The sequence below is a fragment of the Ylistrum balloti genome, unplaced genomic scaffold (genome assembly GCF_031769215.1).
Source record: "Ylistrum balloti isolate Yb309-2 unplaced genomic scaffold, AGI_CSIRO_Ybal_v1 Utg371286, whole genome shotgun sequence".
NCBI classification, from domain to species: Eukaryota; Metazoa; Mollusca; class Bivalvia; order Pectinida; family Pectinidae; genus Ylistrum; species Ylistrum balloti.
This window is the reverse complement of record NW_026782690.1, coordinates 152,457-170,576: the sequence shown is the minus strand read 5'-3', so window position 1 is coordinate 170,576 and position 18,120 is coordinate 152,457. Positions and strand designations below refer to the sequence as shown.

Sequence of the window (18,120 nt, the reverse complement as noted above, 5' to 3'; positions counted from 1 at the left end):
TTCTTGGTAGTCAGGAGAATTATTCAAAATCAACATAAGATATCCTTACAGTATTTTGGAACATTTTCTACAGGTTTGTAATGTCTAGAGAATAGAAGTTGTTATAACATAATCAGTAGAAGATCTACAAGGTCATCTTTATCAGACAAATGACCTGTGTGGAGCGAACTAACACTGACGTACATCGCGCACGAGATGGTAAGAAATCAGCATTAATACAATCTTGTGTACACTAAGGTTGAAAATAGCACTTAATAAGGACGATTGAGGTTATAGGATTATATAACAACCGAAAAAGTTCCCTACCATCTCTTGCACTATGTACGTCAGTACTAATACGCTCGGCACTTGTCATTCGTCTGAAACCAACCATCGGTGAATGGTCTCCATGTTACAGAGACAACCACCGAGACGAAGTTGTCCTTGTCCGTCTTCGGATGGGCCATATATAACTTACACATTTATATATGTTGAAAGGTAATCCTCGATGCATAGGATGTGATGAGCCATTCAACGTTACACATTTTTTATTTGACTGCATTGAGCTTCTTTTATCGTAACATTACAAGTCTAAAGACCCGTTGTGAAACTGTTGAGATTGATAAAATTCTAGGTTATGTGAACGATGTTGGTCTATATTTTAGAATATGACTTACCATTTTAATCGTTTGTGATAGTATAACCATTTAAGATTTTTATCATTTGTCTTTTACCGTTTAGTTTGTTTGATGTTATTTCCTCTTTGGTGTGGTTCACCAGTTAATAGTCCTAATGACCTTTTATGCGTTGACGGGCCGTTAAGAATGAAACAATGATAATAATAGTCTAATGAAGGTGACCGTATTGTCATCAAAACGTCACACTCTAACCTTCTACTAGTTGTGTTATAAGATGAAGGTTACCGTATAGTCATCAAAACGCCACACTCTAATCTGTTACTGGTTGTATTATAAGAACTTCTATGCTATCTACTTACAGTGCTCATACATTTCGCGTTCACGACATAACATTGTTTCCTTCTCTAAGTTACATTTTATTTGAAAGACAATGGTGCGGGCATCGAATCACTACCTTGAGTAAGCGGGTGATGTACATGTTTGAGATCCTGGTGTAACATTTAAATACAAATTGTTTTTATCATAATATACATTATTAAAGCAGGAACTTTAGATAATTGTCATTATTATTATTCATAATAACTTAAGTCGCATCATTGAAACATACGTTATCATATCCACGTCATTGAGCACCAAAACCTAGCGCACAACTGTGTGATAGGAACGCATATTTTGTGCGGTTTAGTAAAAATGGTTTATTATTGCGAATTGAAAATTTAACGGAAAAGTAATTTCAGCAGTGACAGTTATCAAAATACAATCGGACCCGGCGTTAATCAGTCTCTTAATGTACCGGTTCACACCTCATATAGTCAGCAAACGTTACCTGCATGCGGTTTAGGTCTGCAGTGTAACAATCACAAAAATAAAAATCACCTGCCTATTAGTGGTTTGTTTTGTTGCAAAGTAATATATAAACCATACAGAAGGAATGTAAATGAAATGACATTTCTTCTTGCGTTTCAAGTTATTAAATCATTCATTTTCCGTTTGTACACTACGTCTTGCTACTTTGTGAACAAAACACATTTTCAGTCTATATTTGATAGATCTACATGTGTATGACCTATAAACATATAATTTGAATAGGGAAGAGCTCTTATATATTTAGAAAAAGAGTAAACGCTATCCACTCTTGTTCATATTTCATTCTTAAATTTTCACGAAACAGAATTGCACATCTGTGTGATAGAATGTGATAGATGTGCGATAACAAATGTCGTCCGAGGGGCCAAATGATCTCTAAGGATACCACGGCATCCCTCGTCCGCCCGTCCGTCGTTTATGAGTTTTTCATGAAATCGCTACTCGTCATGAAAGACTTTTTTCAACAAAATTGGTCTCAAACATTCTTGGGAAACAGGGAAAAAGTTTGGTATAAATGGTGGATCTGGACCGCCCGTGGCCTGGGGCACCCCTCCCAGTGAGGAAAATCTATGGATTTCTTTAAAATCTCTCTTGTTTTTCAGGAATTGCATGATATTGTCAAATTTTGGTCTGATACATGCTTGGGTAAAGGAAAATTAGTTTGTATAAACGGTTAGTTTCCGTCCAATAATTGGATTCCTATATCAATAGCTTGGCCAAAATGGTCCCAATGATGTATTGGACTTCATATGCATTATGTATATATTAATAACTGTTGTTTTAGGCATGCCTGTTAGACTGCAAAGAGACTGAAATAGCGGCGGTCTGTGGTTGCCTCGATGGTAATATCCACAATGAGCTACACACTGGATATCTTAATGGAGCTGGACGGTCACCATACTGTGCTAAGTCTGTCGATGGTTTGTTTATTATCACTACATTAATCATTTCTTCGTGCCGTAATTTCCTTTGCTTCGAGGATTCAATTTATGTATATTCACATTGGATCTCGTTAATAATCTTGCATTTTAACGCTCTATAACTTGGTAACCTCGTCGATCAATTACATTTTTTTTCATATGAATACGTTTTGTTTGCGATATCAATTTCTCGTCATTAATTGCCTTGTGTTGATGGAGAAACCGTATTTACACATTTATCTTTTTTTTCTAGATATTGCGTGTTTGATACATGTGATCTTCAGTTTTGATTTTGTAGTTTTATCAATAAACTACATTATTATATTTTGTGTAGTAGGGACATAAATTGAAATTAACGTGAATGATATGATACTCTTACACTGCATTCGATATATTCAAGACGTTTTCTTCTGTCTGATTTTCCCCCAAGAATAAGACCAGTCGGTTTTTAATATATTTTGATGACTACTCGCATTAAGGGAAATAAAAGTATTCCTTACAACAAATGCTGTTCACGACTCTAATTAACGACTGTTTAATAACAATCTCTCTAGTCCCATGTTTGCCCTTGTTGTATTACACGTAGAGATGAAGACGTCAAATACTTTTGCGTAATGTTTAGTTGATATTGCTCACCGTTCTAACATATGGCCGCTTAAGAACGGTCTTTGTGCGCGAGGTTAAATCAATAACTGCTAATGTGAATGTGATTTCCAATTTAGCAGCCCAGCAACAAATCTATGTCGGTCAAGGACATTGTTTTTTGTGGTGTTGTGTATTTTTTAGCAGATGGTCATGTACTTAGTATAGCACTTCCACATATCGAATCAAGTGCATGAAAGTCACCAGAACCAAGAATATATGGTTTAGCATCAGTACGGCCAATGTCAAAGACGCTAAAAGGGTTGACGCAAAATACTTTGTTTCACCTACACGTACGCAACGCATTTGGTATGCAATGTACGTCACTTTGTAGCGATTGTCTGTTGCGAAAGCAACTTGTGGGAAAAAAGTTTCATTTTTATCAAGTGTTGACGATGTACTCTTGTGGATTAAGAATTAAGAGCATCTCTTTGTCCCAATCATGCTACAGATATGTTTTAATATTGTCTTGTAATTTTAGTGATCTAAGTTAATTTGACATGGCATTTGTAACCTTCGAAGAGACCTACCAACTGATATAACAGTTTCAGTTTGTGCTAAAACAGTGTGATATTCACAAACATATAACAGTACTTCTATCTATATATAGATATATAAATTTAACTTAGGAAACACTTGCTGATACCTGGTTACGTCCGATCAATATAAAGTTACTACCTCAATTTATATGCGCTGCTTTCCCTAGCGGTTCAAGGAAGCTTATACCCGACATAATATTTATGACGTGTTCTCTAAATACTTTAGTGTCATATGTAGGTGAACGCTCGATAAAACTGAAATAGATTATCCGTTACTGAAAGTGAGATATGTAAAGTGATTTGTCAATCCTTTGATAGTGTACATTCGCAGTTGCTATGGCTAAGTTCATTATGGTCTTGCGTTGAAAGTCATCCATGGTAAAGCGCATGATGTTCCTTGGAGAAACACTGATGAAAAGGCAGTTGCAAAGATAGTTTTTTCTTTGAAGAAACGAGGGACATCAGTCTCATTAGGCAAGCAAATCTGAAAATATTTTGCAACCATTCAATTTTTTTTTTAACCTTTGATTACTACACATACCTTTCAGGTTAATAAATATTCGTACCACATAAATGGTCAATTTCAGTTAAAGACTTTTGTTTAGCACGTTTATACGAGCTTTGATGGATCATGAGTAGTCGTTATCGTATAAAGAACCCACATCATGCTAGAAAATCCATGTGACAAACCGGGTCCGCTGTTCAGTACATGTAAGAAAAAATGCAGTAACAATATTCGTCACTTTTGGAAAAGAGAAGAAAATACTATCTTGATTTGCATATAACATGTTTTCACCAGAAACATATATCGTAGTTCGCGATAAAAGTGAATGCGTTCAATGCCTACAACAACGAAGACGGAGGTTACATGTAAAAAGTAGTAATATGATCTCTTCATGACTTGTGTAGTTCCTTAAATGACACGGTTGGAGTATAGAAGTCGGCAAACGAACATAAATCTGTATAGAAACTGAAGCATGACATATACATGTTTATTTCGTGTGTGTATAGGAACCTTATATTACGTCACAGAAGTGGAACTTTGTTGCTTCATTCAATAGTACAGGGTTTATTTAGAAACAATGGTTCGCTTGAAAACCCATGTAACTACTTTTTTGAAATATTGCAATGCTGTCTTCTGATTGCAAGTGACTGCCTATAAAAAGAGAAGATCCGAGCTCCTCTTCTCATTTCGCCATCATCCCTCAAGCAGTAAATCCCTACAGATAATATATGAAGTCATTCAAAAAGCCAAGAACGTATAATTCTAAAAACGGTATACGATTCCTAAAAGTGACATTTTTCTTCCGTTTAGTGCAAAGTTGTCAAGGATGTCGGGTCAGGTCACTGGGGCACATGATACAGGGTATTCAAACGTAGTATAGAAGACCAGTATTTAGTACACAACAATGGAACACATGGTAAAATGTATATAGTGCTTGGACGCATAACAGAGTGGTGATATACAAGGCAGGGTACTTGATTACATAATACGAAGTGTCGGGACGCATCAAATTGTGTTGATACACAGTACAGGTAACTGGAGCACAGAGTACAAGGCTCCTTATGCTTTCCAACTGTCAATTTTAAGCTAAGGAATATTCCTTAGGTTACGAAAGATTCATGAAAGTGGGACCAGGTGCATGCATAGTACAGAATACACAGTTCATGGTACTAGATCACATAGTGCGAGGTGCATAGAGTACAGGATACTGATACACAGTTCAGAGTACTAGGATACAAAATACTGGGTGCATATGTGAACAACAGAGTCAGTGCTGATGCTTAGAACATAATACTGGGACAAATAGTACAGGATGTATATAGTAAATGGTGTAAACATATACAGAGGTACATGGTGTAGATTCAGTGTGCATAGTAGGGAATGTACAGTACAAGGTATTGAGGCATAGTAAAGGTTACTGAAGAATTCAGGATAGGGTAAATATACAATGCATGTGTCAACACAGTACAGGGTGCCCAGGAAAGATTACACAAAGTACTTGATACTGTATATGTCACCAGAAAATCATTACACGAGGACAGACATAGGGAATTATATAATACAGGGCACAAGTAGCACCACATTTGGTGTGACGTACATATGCTACACAGGGAATTGTTCTTGTTTAGTTGTATTATATGCAAGCTAACATTCTACAAACTTTGAATTTGTAAAAAATTAATGTAAATTTGGTGACGCCATCAAATTGTATAGCAATTCGTTTTCACACGAAATTGCATTCACTCATGAAAACAACATTCCTGATCACATGACAGCGATATGGTTTCTCTGAAATATAAGCATAAATAATTATATTGGTTGCACATTCTGACGACTATTAAGTCTAATATGATGTCATTAATGATATGATATCATTATGTAGCCGAAAAGTGTTCCACTAGGTAATGTAAATTTTTATTTGTGTTTTAATGATTACTGCATGATGTCGTCTATAAACAAGGATTTGTTTTCAATAAACAGGTAAACATGTCCTGTTACAAATTGTATTTATATACTGGTATATAGTGTAGGAAAGGTTGTGGCAATTGAATTTCACACTATCTCAATGAGCAGAAAAGATACGAAAATGGTTCTTCCTCAAGTATTACCATATATACAGTCCAGTTATTAACAAAGCAGTGTAACAGAAACAAACAACCCTACATTGCGTTTGTCTGCCGTTGTTGTATACCTTGTTCTTATTTGAGAACATGACATTACTTGCCTGAACCCAGGTTAACATGGCAGTTGTCTCTTCCGAACACCCGATCTTATTCCCTTTCTACGTTTTAAGGAGTCTTCAAATAAATCTTTCTTTTGTTCATGTTTTGCCATTGTTTTATGGGATTTGAATTTGGATTATGTTTATGTTGACATGTTGGTATTTTCTTGTTGTTTATTTATCATAATCATATGATAATCATTATTAGTGATATATACAGCGCAACAATGTGTGCACTACTACATTGTATTTAATGTAAATGATCTGTTAAGCATTCCTACTAGCGGTGTTCAGTTTCGTAAATTGGAAAGAAAAAATGACGTATATTGTATACTCCATGGACCACAATTCACAACAATATGCCCAGTGTATAATGTTAAATGACCGAGTTTTTATAGAAACTTATTACAGATATTATCTAGCCCGATTCGGATTTGGATTTAATACGATACATGTTAATGTTGTAACATAAAACCAAACATGAAAATCAATGTTTAAGAATAGGTTGTAGGCATTTTATACCCAAAGATACCGGTACTTGTTTCTCAGCAAAGCAGGAATTAAGATGTCTTTCCTTAAATACGATGACCATCAGCAAGTGTTGACTTAATAGAACACACTAGAAGCATTTTCAAATCATTCCCTCGTTCCCAATAATCTATACCTCACTTTGACAGCATTTTAAATTGCATTTACAGTTTTAAATAACCTTTTATGATTAAGAACATGTACCGGAATTTACTAGCAATACCGATGGACTTTAAACTGTTATACGACTGCTCGATTATCTTGATCAAATATTTTTGCACTCTTTGTCTTATCTTTTAGCATTCACTCCCATAGCGCATATTCCTACCCAGCGAAAGGTTCAAGACAATCAATATCTTGTGATAAAATCTTGATTTTGATTTTAGATACAACCGTTGGTTCAACTTACATCGAGAGCTCAAAAATGCTGTTGAGCCGTAAATATATCTAACTTTCCTTTAGCTGTAGTCGTGTCATCATCATACATATTCCATTTCGCCAGCCCCAATTCAATATCCTGAGTACGAAAAACGATCGCTAATTGTAAAGTTATAAATTAAACAACATTAGACCGTTTTTTCATCCTTTTAATAAATTAAGACGTGATCTGCAGCTTAAGTAGAACTTTTAGGACTAAAGATCTACCTGCACTGTCTCCCACTTGCAACCCCGAGGACTGTACAAGAGACTACATATGTGAATATGAACTTTAATACAAATTTAACACAGCATAATCAAACCATAAAAAGGTAAATGTGTACTATACGCTTTATTTTTGTTTGCCCTGGAAGGACTTAAAAGTTAATCGATAGCAATTTCAGAGGAATATTAAATATATGAGTACATTCTAAACCGCGTTTCGGAAAACATCGAACTTCAAAAGAGAGAAGCCCTCGCGCACTGCAAAGACCGAGTTACTTTTACATAAATGTTGCCTTTATCTTTAAGTTATCTAAGAACTGGGAGCAGCACTTCAGTGCAAGAATAAATCTCGCTCAACCAGCACTTGGTAAAAAACTTACAAAGAGATGAACGAGATAAGAGACACCTCCCTTATACATTGTATGAACGTACAACAAATATAGCTCTGATGCACACTGTATCTCGCTGTTACTTGATTATGACGAGTTATTCTTTGAGTCATTGATACCAAACTATTTTTTTACGTATTTAATTGATAATTCAAACTAGGAAGGGCTGGCAGAATATATGTTGACTTATGATTAAATATTTTGACTACAAATATCTTGGAGCAGAAGAGCAATTTTACATATCATATTATAACATAGCTACACGTTAACAATACATTGACTATCGTCTGTGAAACAAGATCAAAAGATAGACGAAAATACAGTAGGAAATATCAACCAATCAATATCAGTTTCAGATTTTGATCACTTTGCAATAATACTTAGCTTTAACATGTATGGGATTATAAAAAAAAACAGTATATATGTCTCGTTTCTTTCTAGGGTGTGCCCGTTTCATATCATCAGCTTTTATTTGCACCATGTAAACAATCGTTTTGGATTTTCCTCTATCGTCACCTAGATTTTAAATGTGATAACCTTAGAATCACTGGTAAGTCTTAAAAGGAGAAAGAAGAAATTGTATGGTGCAGTCTGATTCATTACTTTGCACTTATTCATTAGTATTTGATTCTATTATATTGAAAGGTAGTAATTGAATCATTCAGTCATTTACTACGAAGATAACATCATGATAAACATTTTTTTCTTTCTTTATCCCCAAATAAATAGGTTTCCTATTTCATGTACTTTCGGAATTCTCAAGAAATAAGCCGCCAATGTGTATGCATGAGTAAATTGAAACGTTTACACAAAAAAGGGTTTTTGTTAATTATTGAAATTGTATTATGCTGAAGCAACTTCAGAAAGAAAACATGAAAATCTATATGAAGTATATGAACGGTACATATCATGCAATCATTTCTTTAACGAGTTTTGATGAAGTTGAAAGTAAGCCATTTCGAACATTTGGTGGCTGGTAGATCCAGTTTTGATTATTTCCTTACTTGTGAATCTAAACATCTTTTCGTCGCGACAGAACGAAGTAGCTTTAAACATATAACATGAAAAATCTATAATCGAAGTCGCCGTTTCCCGACTTGTTTGATATCGTTATCTCACCTTGCTAATCATCGCCCTATCGCCACGCAAAACGTTCCTTTCCTCTTTTTAGCGGTCCAACTTCATTTCAGTTTATTTGGTTATCCCGTTACTTCATGCTATCAGCTTTAAACGAATGTGTTAACGAATCACGACAAAAGCGTAACACATGAATAACCATCATATTTCATCGAAAAATAACGAAGGGAATATTTTCTGTTGGCAGCAATCCGAAACAAAACTATCTGTATTACTAGTTATATGAATGGACCTAATGCATTTGTTTGTAGTTTGGTTTGAAAATAAAAGTGCTTTGAGAATTACTAAGTAGATCGTTTTCAAGCTGTTCCTATTTTTGCATTTGCATTCTGAAATAATTGGCAAACCGGAAACAAAGCATAACTCATATCTCGGTTTCAAATGAGAGCAGTCCTCTCTATTACTGTCACAACGATGTTGCTCAGATCTTCGTTATGAAGACTTACTGGCAAGGGAATGACATTTGGCCTTTCAATATATTGGTACCTATGTTGAGAATATATCTATCAATTCACACCTCCAACGATTGCTTCATTAAAAAACTGCATATATAAACAGACTACCTCCTCTAACTCAAAAGCAACTTTGACGATTTATACAAAGAGCATTTTATTCATCCATAAAAGCAACAGGAAACTAGTCAAGCGTCCTTATGATCAACCGTCAGATTTAGAATACGCTGTATACTATTCAGGTGCTCGCTACATTTATACGTAGAATTACCATAGTGGGGTCTTTGTTAGGTACATTTGTAGCTTATATAACATTATCTGTAAACACCTCTGAGTCAGCTTGTTATCCACTCATATCTTTCAACAAACACCTTCTGCAGCACATGTCTTTTAATGATAAACAATCACCAAATAATCACACATTTACACAATAAGAAAAAAAAAAAAAAAAAACACACACACCAAACTACCCTTTTTAATATACTTAAGCGTATGTGCAAACAACCTAAAACACATACATCTCGTATGTTGTTTTCATTATTTGATATAAAATGCTGACCTCTTCTTTTCTTCAGATTTCCGTTGCTCCACTGCTGTGACCAAGGATTTTCTGACTGGGAACAGGGGATGTAAATGTCCTAACACGTGCAAGTCAGTATTTGAATGTGTCATTAAGCACTCTGTAGTCTTGAGGTCTTCATTTTGAAAGTCATTCTAATAAGGACAACACAGAACAAAAAACTATTGATGTTCGAATTATAGCAAGTACTATTGAATTATATCACCCCGTTAATTATGAATTAGTTAAAGGATGGATATTGTAATTATGTTAAGGGGCGTTAAATTTGTAAATGAAATCATAATTGTTCAAATTGTTGAATACATTTATAATTACACAGAGTTGTTAATGAATCGTTAGGACGTACGTAATCATCTCTAGGAAATGGGAAATTTCAATTTGCGTTGGGTCGTGACATCTACATCGTACACTACAGGTAATTTATCTGCGTAGGGCACCTCATTCGCAAAGGTTTGAAAATGTCAGAACATTACAGAATCAAATAAGGGTTAGGAATGTTGGTGTGCTACTCAATCATTCCGTGAAGGTATAATGATTTCATATGGAGCTTTTCTAATATATTTCGTAGTTTTGTACCGTTGCGAATTACAATCACATGTCATTTGACAGTAAGGAGGCACAGCGGTGTCTTGTTCAAATGTGAGGACTTGCACTTTCAAATCATAAATCATAACCACTGAAAGAGCACAGGGTTTTGCTTACAAACCAAACGGAATTTGATTAATCTCAATTACTGTTATGACCAGCAGATGTATTCCCTTTTGTCTTTTAACATTATCACTTCATACTCCGGCGGTCAGACCTGTGTCACCGTGTCAATTACTTCCAAGTTACAAAGATTGAGTCCATTTTTCATAGATGTCAGTCTTCATATGAATAAAGCTTTGGTATGGTTCAAAAAGAAAAAAATCTTCCTTGCAAAATACATGTTAACTTGCGTATTAAATGAATACATCTGTACCTGTACACCTGTATCTCATCTATAAATCAAAATACGTTTTCAAATTTGGGGACGTGAATAGGTACACGAATCAGATTTATAAACACTTTCAATTGCATAAATATACAAGTCCATAGAGACATTTCCTATCTATTTGTTATTCATTACATAACTTGAAAATGCTTGATTGAATCCAAGATAAGATCAATTGGTTTTCTTCTCTTCAGCAATACGCAGTTTACCTATGGGAATTCGTTCAACGAAATGAGATTAGTGAAAATAATTGTCTGTCACTGTAGCATGTAATCGACACCTACCCTGCGGAAATTTTTCTCATTCATTTCCTATTTTCCTGCAAAAATTGAAATGTTAGATGAAGTCACTGATTTACTGACGTTATTAATTTATATCACCGTCTGTTCGTGTTCTGGTGATTCGGTTCCCTAAATTTGGTATTTGCATTGTTAGCTTCACTTCGATACTGAGAAGCCCTGTTAACAGAGGGTAAGATTGTTTAAGGAATGGGCTTTGAACTTTAACACAAAATGTTGTCATCGGGACAACAGATTATTTTTTGTCTCGTCAATGTCAACGAACACAAAAAGAGGAAAACACTTTATCTCTCGTTTAGACAATTCACACTTTTTTTCAAGCGATATAACATGTTTCATTCTTAAGATATTTATTTGTTATTAGCCAGGATTTTATCCTCGTGATGTCCAAGCACGGTCTCCATGGTGACAACAAACCTAACGAATACATGCAATCACGCACAATGTCTGGTGCGAGGAGCAGATAGTAGGGTTAGAACACGGTTGATGTTGTTTAACATTTGTATTACAATCTTCCAGGAGGTATTGATTTCTGCCCTATCCAACTGGATAGTATCTGTTCTCGTTGTTGTTTCATTTGACACATTTCCACAAAAGATCATAGCTTTCGATAGGAAGTGAAACGCTTAATTGAAATAACATCTAAAACCACAGGATTTTAGCAACATATGAAAACCAGCATAATCCTTTTATAAAAGTCAATAAAATAATGGCAATATATCACCAAAAGGAACATCCAAACGGATATCAAGAGCATGTGTTCAGGAAAATTCAACATCCCCCGCTTTATTGACGACACCCTCCATTTAGATCTTGGTCAATATAAGAAAGTAAGGTCACTTTCTCAAATGAGAACAGGGTATACAACTAAAGAGCAAACAGCAAATCCAATGCTTTTCAAACACGCCTAGCCTCATATTGTTCAAAGAAATAGAACAATTCCACATCAATAACACTATCATCTATTTGATATATTTAAATGAATTCTGCATCTAACGCAGTTGTATTTATTCATAGCGAGACGGTGTATTCCCGATTCTTCTCTGGACGTCTCTGGCCAACCGATGATTACTTGGTGAGTTCAACTTCATGTAAAGATTGTGTGTTTCTGCTATTCCTTTGAGTATTGTCAATAGTAATGTCCTATGAATATCACTCCAGTTATTTTGGCAAATGTTTATTTGACAACAAACTTTCACCAAAGTGCTCAATCAGAGGGGAACTATCTGCACAGAGTTTCTTCCGCCCAATGTAAATATTGTCATATCAATATATAGAGAGAAATAAAAAAAATACTGACATGTTTACATAATCTTCATTCAAATTAACATTAAAAAAGAAGGTAAAATATGAGCAAAAGAAATATTCAAACAGAATAAGACCAGGTGAGCTGCTTCATCGACGGCATCTTCAATGTAAGTAATTAAAGAAAGGAACAGATTTGGATGCCACAAGAAGGCTAATTATTAAAAAAAAGAACAAACAGAGAGAATGGCAAATAGAAATTAAGTGTCTTTCTAGATTTTATTTGTCTTATAGCTTTAAACCTTCGTCATATTGACCAAAATAGTGTATATAAACATTTAAGGAAGATTCCCTATATGATGTTTGTAGTTGTATATTATTTGTTCATTATCTCTCTGATTAGGTATTTATCTTTTTTATTTTTTATTTGCCTAATAAAATGAAGACTATATTGTCTCGTTACATGTACAGGACGACTTGGTGGAGCTTGCATGCAGTAAATATAATACAACTCAGAAGAGATGTCCTATCTTTGGTCTCACAAAGGCAAAATTGAGGCAAGATTTTATGTCTTACTAGTGATCAATGTTGTGAATTGATGTCCGGGTTATACTGATGTGTACATATAATTGCATTTATTAGGTTATTTTGATAGGAATGTGAAGGATTTGTTATGAAAATGCAGATTAGAATATGCATAAAAAGTATCGTAATATATGAAATTTTATATTGTAAACATCGTTTAAACAGGAATGTAAATATGTTAAGCTGGAAATGTCATTGTTCTCAATTTCGTTATAGGACGAACTTCCTGAAGATAAATATTTACTACGAAGACCTTAACTTCCAGTATTTGAAAGAAGAACCAGAATATGAGGTAACATTCCATTAAATATGTCTCCACGCAGACAAATAGAGAAAATTAGAAGATGATTTACATTTACAGATTTATATGTCAGAATAATAAAATGAAATTGACATCTGAACAGGTATATGCATATAACTGCGGCACTTTTACATCCATTGTCCTCAAAACGCGTTTATATGACGCTATTAACAGTATTATGGTTAACTTACATTATGTGTCTGGTAAATTGTATGCTCATACTTTTATCAACCGGCCTAGTTATATGTACGAACATGTATGCTTTTCCTAACCACACCTTAACAACAATAAGATGAAACTAAGTCGAAACTTATAATTACAACGTTTAGTACGAGTTATGCAAACCTTTTGTAAAGTGCTTCATATTTCACATATACATCCAGTCTTGAAGTCGATTTTTTCATACATTGTTAACAGCGCAATCAATTATTCGATTAGTGAAGTGCAAGATTATCAAAATCCAATGAAACATAGTATGCTTTACACATATTGTTTGTTTCAATATGAATATAACACTGTCCTAGTCGTAAACATTCGACGGTTCGGGTTTTGTTCTTAAGTAAGAGATTCATTATCGATTTACATACACCAGAAATGTGCCAAATAAGAAACACTAATTTTGCAGTGTGTATAAAACGACAAGTGGGATATCGATGAGTTGTTTTTACTAGTTAAGGCGTACCCGATTATTTGTTAAAGCACAGTTAGACAAATAGATCAAATCATGATTGAAGAATCTACTTTACTGAGATAGAGCTTGGGAAGTGAGCGTGCTGTAAGTTGCAATATATCAAATTAAGCTACAATAAGCTAAATACTTACACGAACATCGATTTAAACACAAATTCGATGAAAGGATGGTAAAATAAAACCAAAAGAGGGATATCAGTCGATTCATGAAAACGTACCAGGAAAATATGACTACAATTTTCTAAAATACCATTATGTCATTGTGTATGTAAATATAGACAATAGCAATATTTGGATGAAAATTCTGACACATAAAATCTGGATCGATTGTATATTATTTTGCTAATTCTGGAAATAACATGCACCGTGAATAACCTACCATTAAGAAGAAATAGTTTTCGAATCATTTATATTTATTTTACATATAAAGTAGACTATAATGTATTTGACAGCAAATTAGTTTCGTTGCAAATATTTCTTACGTGTTCAAATTTGATATCTTATTTCTTGTCAACGTCTTTTATCTAGTGTCGTTTGATTTAGCATTACTCAGGACCCAGTAGTGTGAAATTGTTCACACTGCTTTCGGTACAACCAATCATTTACTGTGTGGATGCCATTCACACATGGACATTTCATTTTCTACGTTTCTCATTAGTTGATCATTACTAGCCAATACAATTGTCATTGTATAGTTCAATTCCATACGATGGCAAAGTTCCAGACACTATGTTATGGTCTCCATTTCGGCTCGCTTTAGCAACATCATCGACTATCTATCGGAATAATATGTGAGTATTTTGTTGCGGTGCAGATGTTACGGTGCTGAAATCAACGGACATTTTTTATACCACAGACGTTGTAAATTGGGTAAAAATATCGTATTTTAGAGTTCTCTAGACAAAGAGGCCAAAAGTGCCTGTATCGGTCATCATTAGTGTCTGAAAAAAATATATTCAAGCACACAACTTTCACCATATGCATTTCCCTATTAGGCTGGTCAGCCGAACATTTCATGCTTCAGACCAAATTTGGTCAGAATCTTACCATGGCTACAGAAGAATGCTTTTATTGAATTTGCTTTATTACCCCTATAATAGGTCCTGCCCTTTCCAATTTTTCAAGAGGTGCTGAAATTTACAGCATTTGCTCTATTTCAAACTGTGGGCACCATCCCTCCCGCCCTATTTGACCGAGACACACTGTTTATTCCGAAATGATTCCACTTCATCCCCAGAATGCTTCAGACCAAATTGGGCCAAAGCCAGTCCTTCGTAAAAGAGGAGTGGGGTTTTAAGTCAACTGTTGATATCAATTTTGCATCCCTTCCTACAATAATGCTTCTATCAAGATTTGGTCACAATCCACTCCGTCGTTCATTACGAGTCGCAATTTGAAAAAAAGTTGAAGGAGGGACAGATGAACGACGGACGACGTGGTCCATCAGGTCAGGTGAGCTATAATAGCTCCACCCATGGCTTTTAACTATTAACTTATGGAATAAATTTTTCATGCCTGACGCATTTGTATCGATGCATACTTAACAAATCATATTCGCATATGATCTATTCTCAACACTTCAAACGTCAATTTCACGAGATGAAAAATGAACGAGGAACAATCAATGTAGTTTTCACTGCCAGACATTCTAGACCAAAAGGACGCCTCGGACCCGATAGAAGAACGTATTTGACTCATCGTATGCTAAATTGCAAAGTATCACGATATAAAAAAGATATCTTGCGTTAACGTGATTTTTCACGAAATCAAATAAATTAGAATTGATAACTTTGTTTGAATTCATCGTCGACATGCATTCCTTTCTTTTTTCAAACAAGTGGACGCGACACTTAGAAAATTGCTATTCGTTTCCTTTAATCAAGACGTTGTTAGAAAGCGCACATCTTGCCAGCGGGATTCACACTTGCCTTGAATTGATTTAATTATTTTCCGCGACAATTTACAGTACGGTCGGCGAGCTATATTTGAACATGGTAACATTTTGTAACAGTATCGTGCTTGCTAATGACTGCCTGTTGTCTGTATTTGTCGCTCCGTTTAGGACCAGGTTTCAATCAATGTTTGGATTGCGCTCCGTTTGGATAGCAATTACCACTATAGTTCCAAGCGCCACTAAATGATACATTTAGTCTATATGTACAACACTTGTGGGGGCAAAGTCTTAGTTGTTGTCATTGTTGACTTTAAGGCAGTGATATTTTTATTTCTGGTGCATCTCGCCGGGAATATTCCCATTCCAAGCTGCCTGGCAAAGCTTTGAATTAATGGTATCAACAGTGCCTTTTTACGAGTTTTCCACAGAATGTAAACCCCATCTTGTCAACATTCGCACACGTCCACGGTTTACAACAACGTTGTCTATGTGCATCTGTGTATTTCACCACATTACAATAACTTTATTCATTGTGTTCGTATTCAGTGCAATGTATTTATTTAAGAATATTATTGGCTTTATGTGTATTTGTTATCTTTGATATGATTGATTTCCAGTGAAGTAAAACACAAATACTATTTGTTAATAGTATGTATGTTTAAATGCACTTTAATTTATGCAGATGGGTTTATCCTTTAAGGAAAGGTCGTTGAAAACAGATTGAAATTATTAAAAACGCAAATAAATACCCGACCATTAACTGATGAGAGAATAGAATATTAAGACCCAACATTCCAGAATTCTCAAGTTCTTAAGTGTTCAATCTGTTACTGACAACGAAAGTGGCTTGTGATATGACGAAACTTGCTGGAATGAAATCTGTTAATATTTGTTCTATTTAGGGATTTTATATGTCACTCGCCATGAATTGTTTAAGTTTAGTAGATTCAATATTTCATGTACATGAATATAAGATCCTTTTTCTCACATATCTTGTATTTCTAAAAAAAGATAAGAGAAAGATCGCAAATTAATCTCGTCATAAGACAGATTCATTTCGACACGGACAGTATATTTCACACTACAGCGACAGAGATCTGACATCATGAAAACGTTACTACTCATGACAATAGTGTTATTATAACAATTTCATTAAACAGCAGTGATGTGACAACAGATAAATCTAATTATTTAGAAAGTATTGTGTAATAGTAAATCGTAGCGTAAACTTTCTTTTTATCATAGATGCAGTTAGGATTAAAATAAGTCTTGATGGCATGTATGACATGATATATTGTGATGGAATAATAGTCTTAGTAGATTTGGTAGATTTATATTAAATTACAACGCTTGTTCAACGACCTGAAATAAAGCCAATCCCTGAATAATTATTCAATATCTCCTTGACAGTACGACCTTTACTCATATTATGAATATGTGATACTCTTTCTATACTGCAGCTGATGAACCTGTTGTCCGATGTTGGAGGATCACTTGGCCTTTTCCTGGGGGCTTCTGCATTGACTATTGGCGAAATCTTAGAACTGTTTGTAGAACTGGCCTACTTCTTTGTGAAAAAAAGGCGAAACGATTAAAGAAAAATCTCGAAAATGATCAAATGTGCATGCATTGATCATTAGTGTTAATGTAATATGTGTTTTAAATAATAGAAACAGAATACATGAATCAATTAGTGTGATCGAAAATTGGTTTTTATTGTATAAATGATGGCATCGAAATTTTAAACTTACTATCATATATGACGAAATGTGTTCCAATGATAGTGTTATCTAAACTCATTGATGATCCTTATGCAAATTGTTGGTTAAAGATTGTCTCTTGTGAATGAAATCGAGTTCGGTTACATTATCTTCCAATCAATTGTTCACATGAACACTAATCGGGAAATTCAACAGGGTTGTTATGTATGGCATACGCGGCTACATTGATCGGAGAATTTAACAAAACAGTAATATTATGCTCGTAAGGACTTTAAAGTTTTGATTTTTGATATAACGACGCTGTAAATAACAATGTCTCTTGGAGATGATATGAGTTTACTCGGATTACCAATGTTTAAATAGTGACTGTAAT

At 34.6% G+C, this 18,120-nt stretch overlaps 1 protein-coding gene across 1 annotated transcript in view; it reads left to right on the top strand.

Moving 5' to 3' along the window:
* The window catches only part of LOC132561820 (amiloride-sensitive sodium channel subunit beta-2-like), a 34,099-nt gene extending 16,478 nt beyond the window's left edge, over window positions 1-17,621 (top strand). Inside the window, exons 8-13 of the mRNA XM_060226520.1 lie at window positions 2,269-2,404; window positions 10,035-10,110; window positions 12,329-12,386; window positions 13,028-13,113; window positions 13,358-13,433; window positions 17,487-17,621. Of these exons, the coding sequence (XP_060082503.1) occupies window positions 2,269-2,404; window positions 10,035-10,110; window positions 12,329-12,386; window positions 13,028-13,113; window positions 13,358-13,433; window positions 17,487-17,621 (567 nt within the window). The remainder of the gene's footprint in view (window positions 1-2,268; window positions 2,405-10,034; window positions 10,111-12,328; window positions 12,387-13,027; window positions 13,114-13,357; window positions 13,434-17,486) is intronic.
* Window positions 17,622-18,120: the final 499 nt, after the last annotated feature.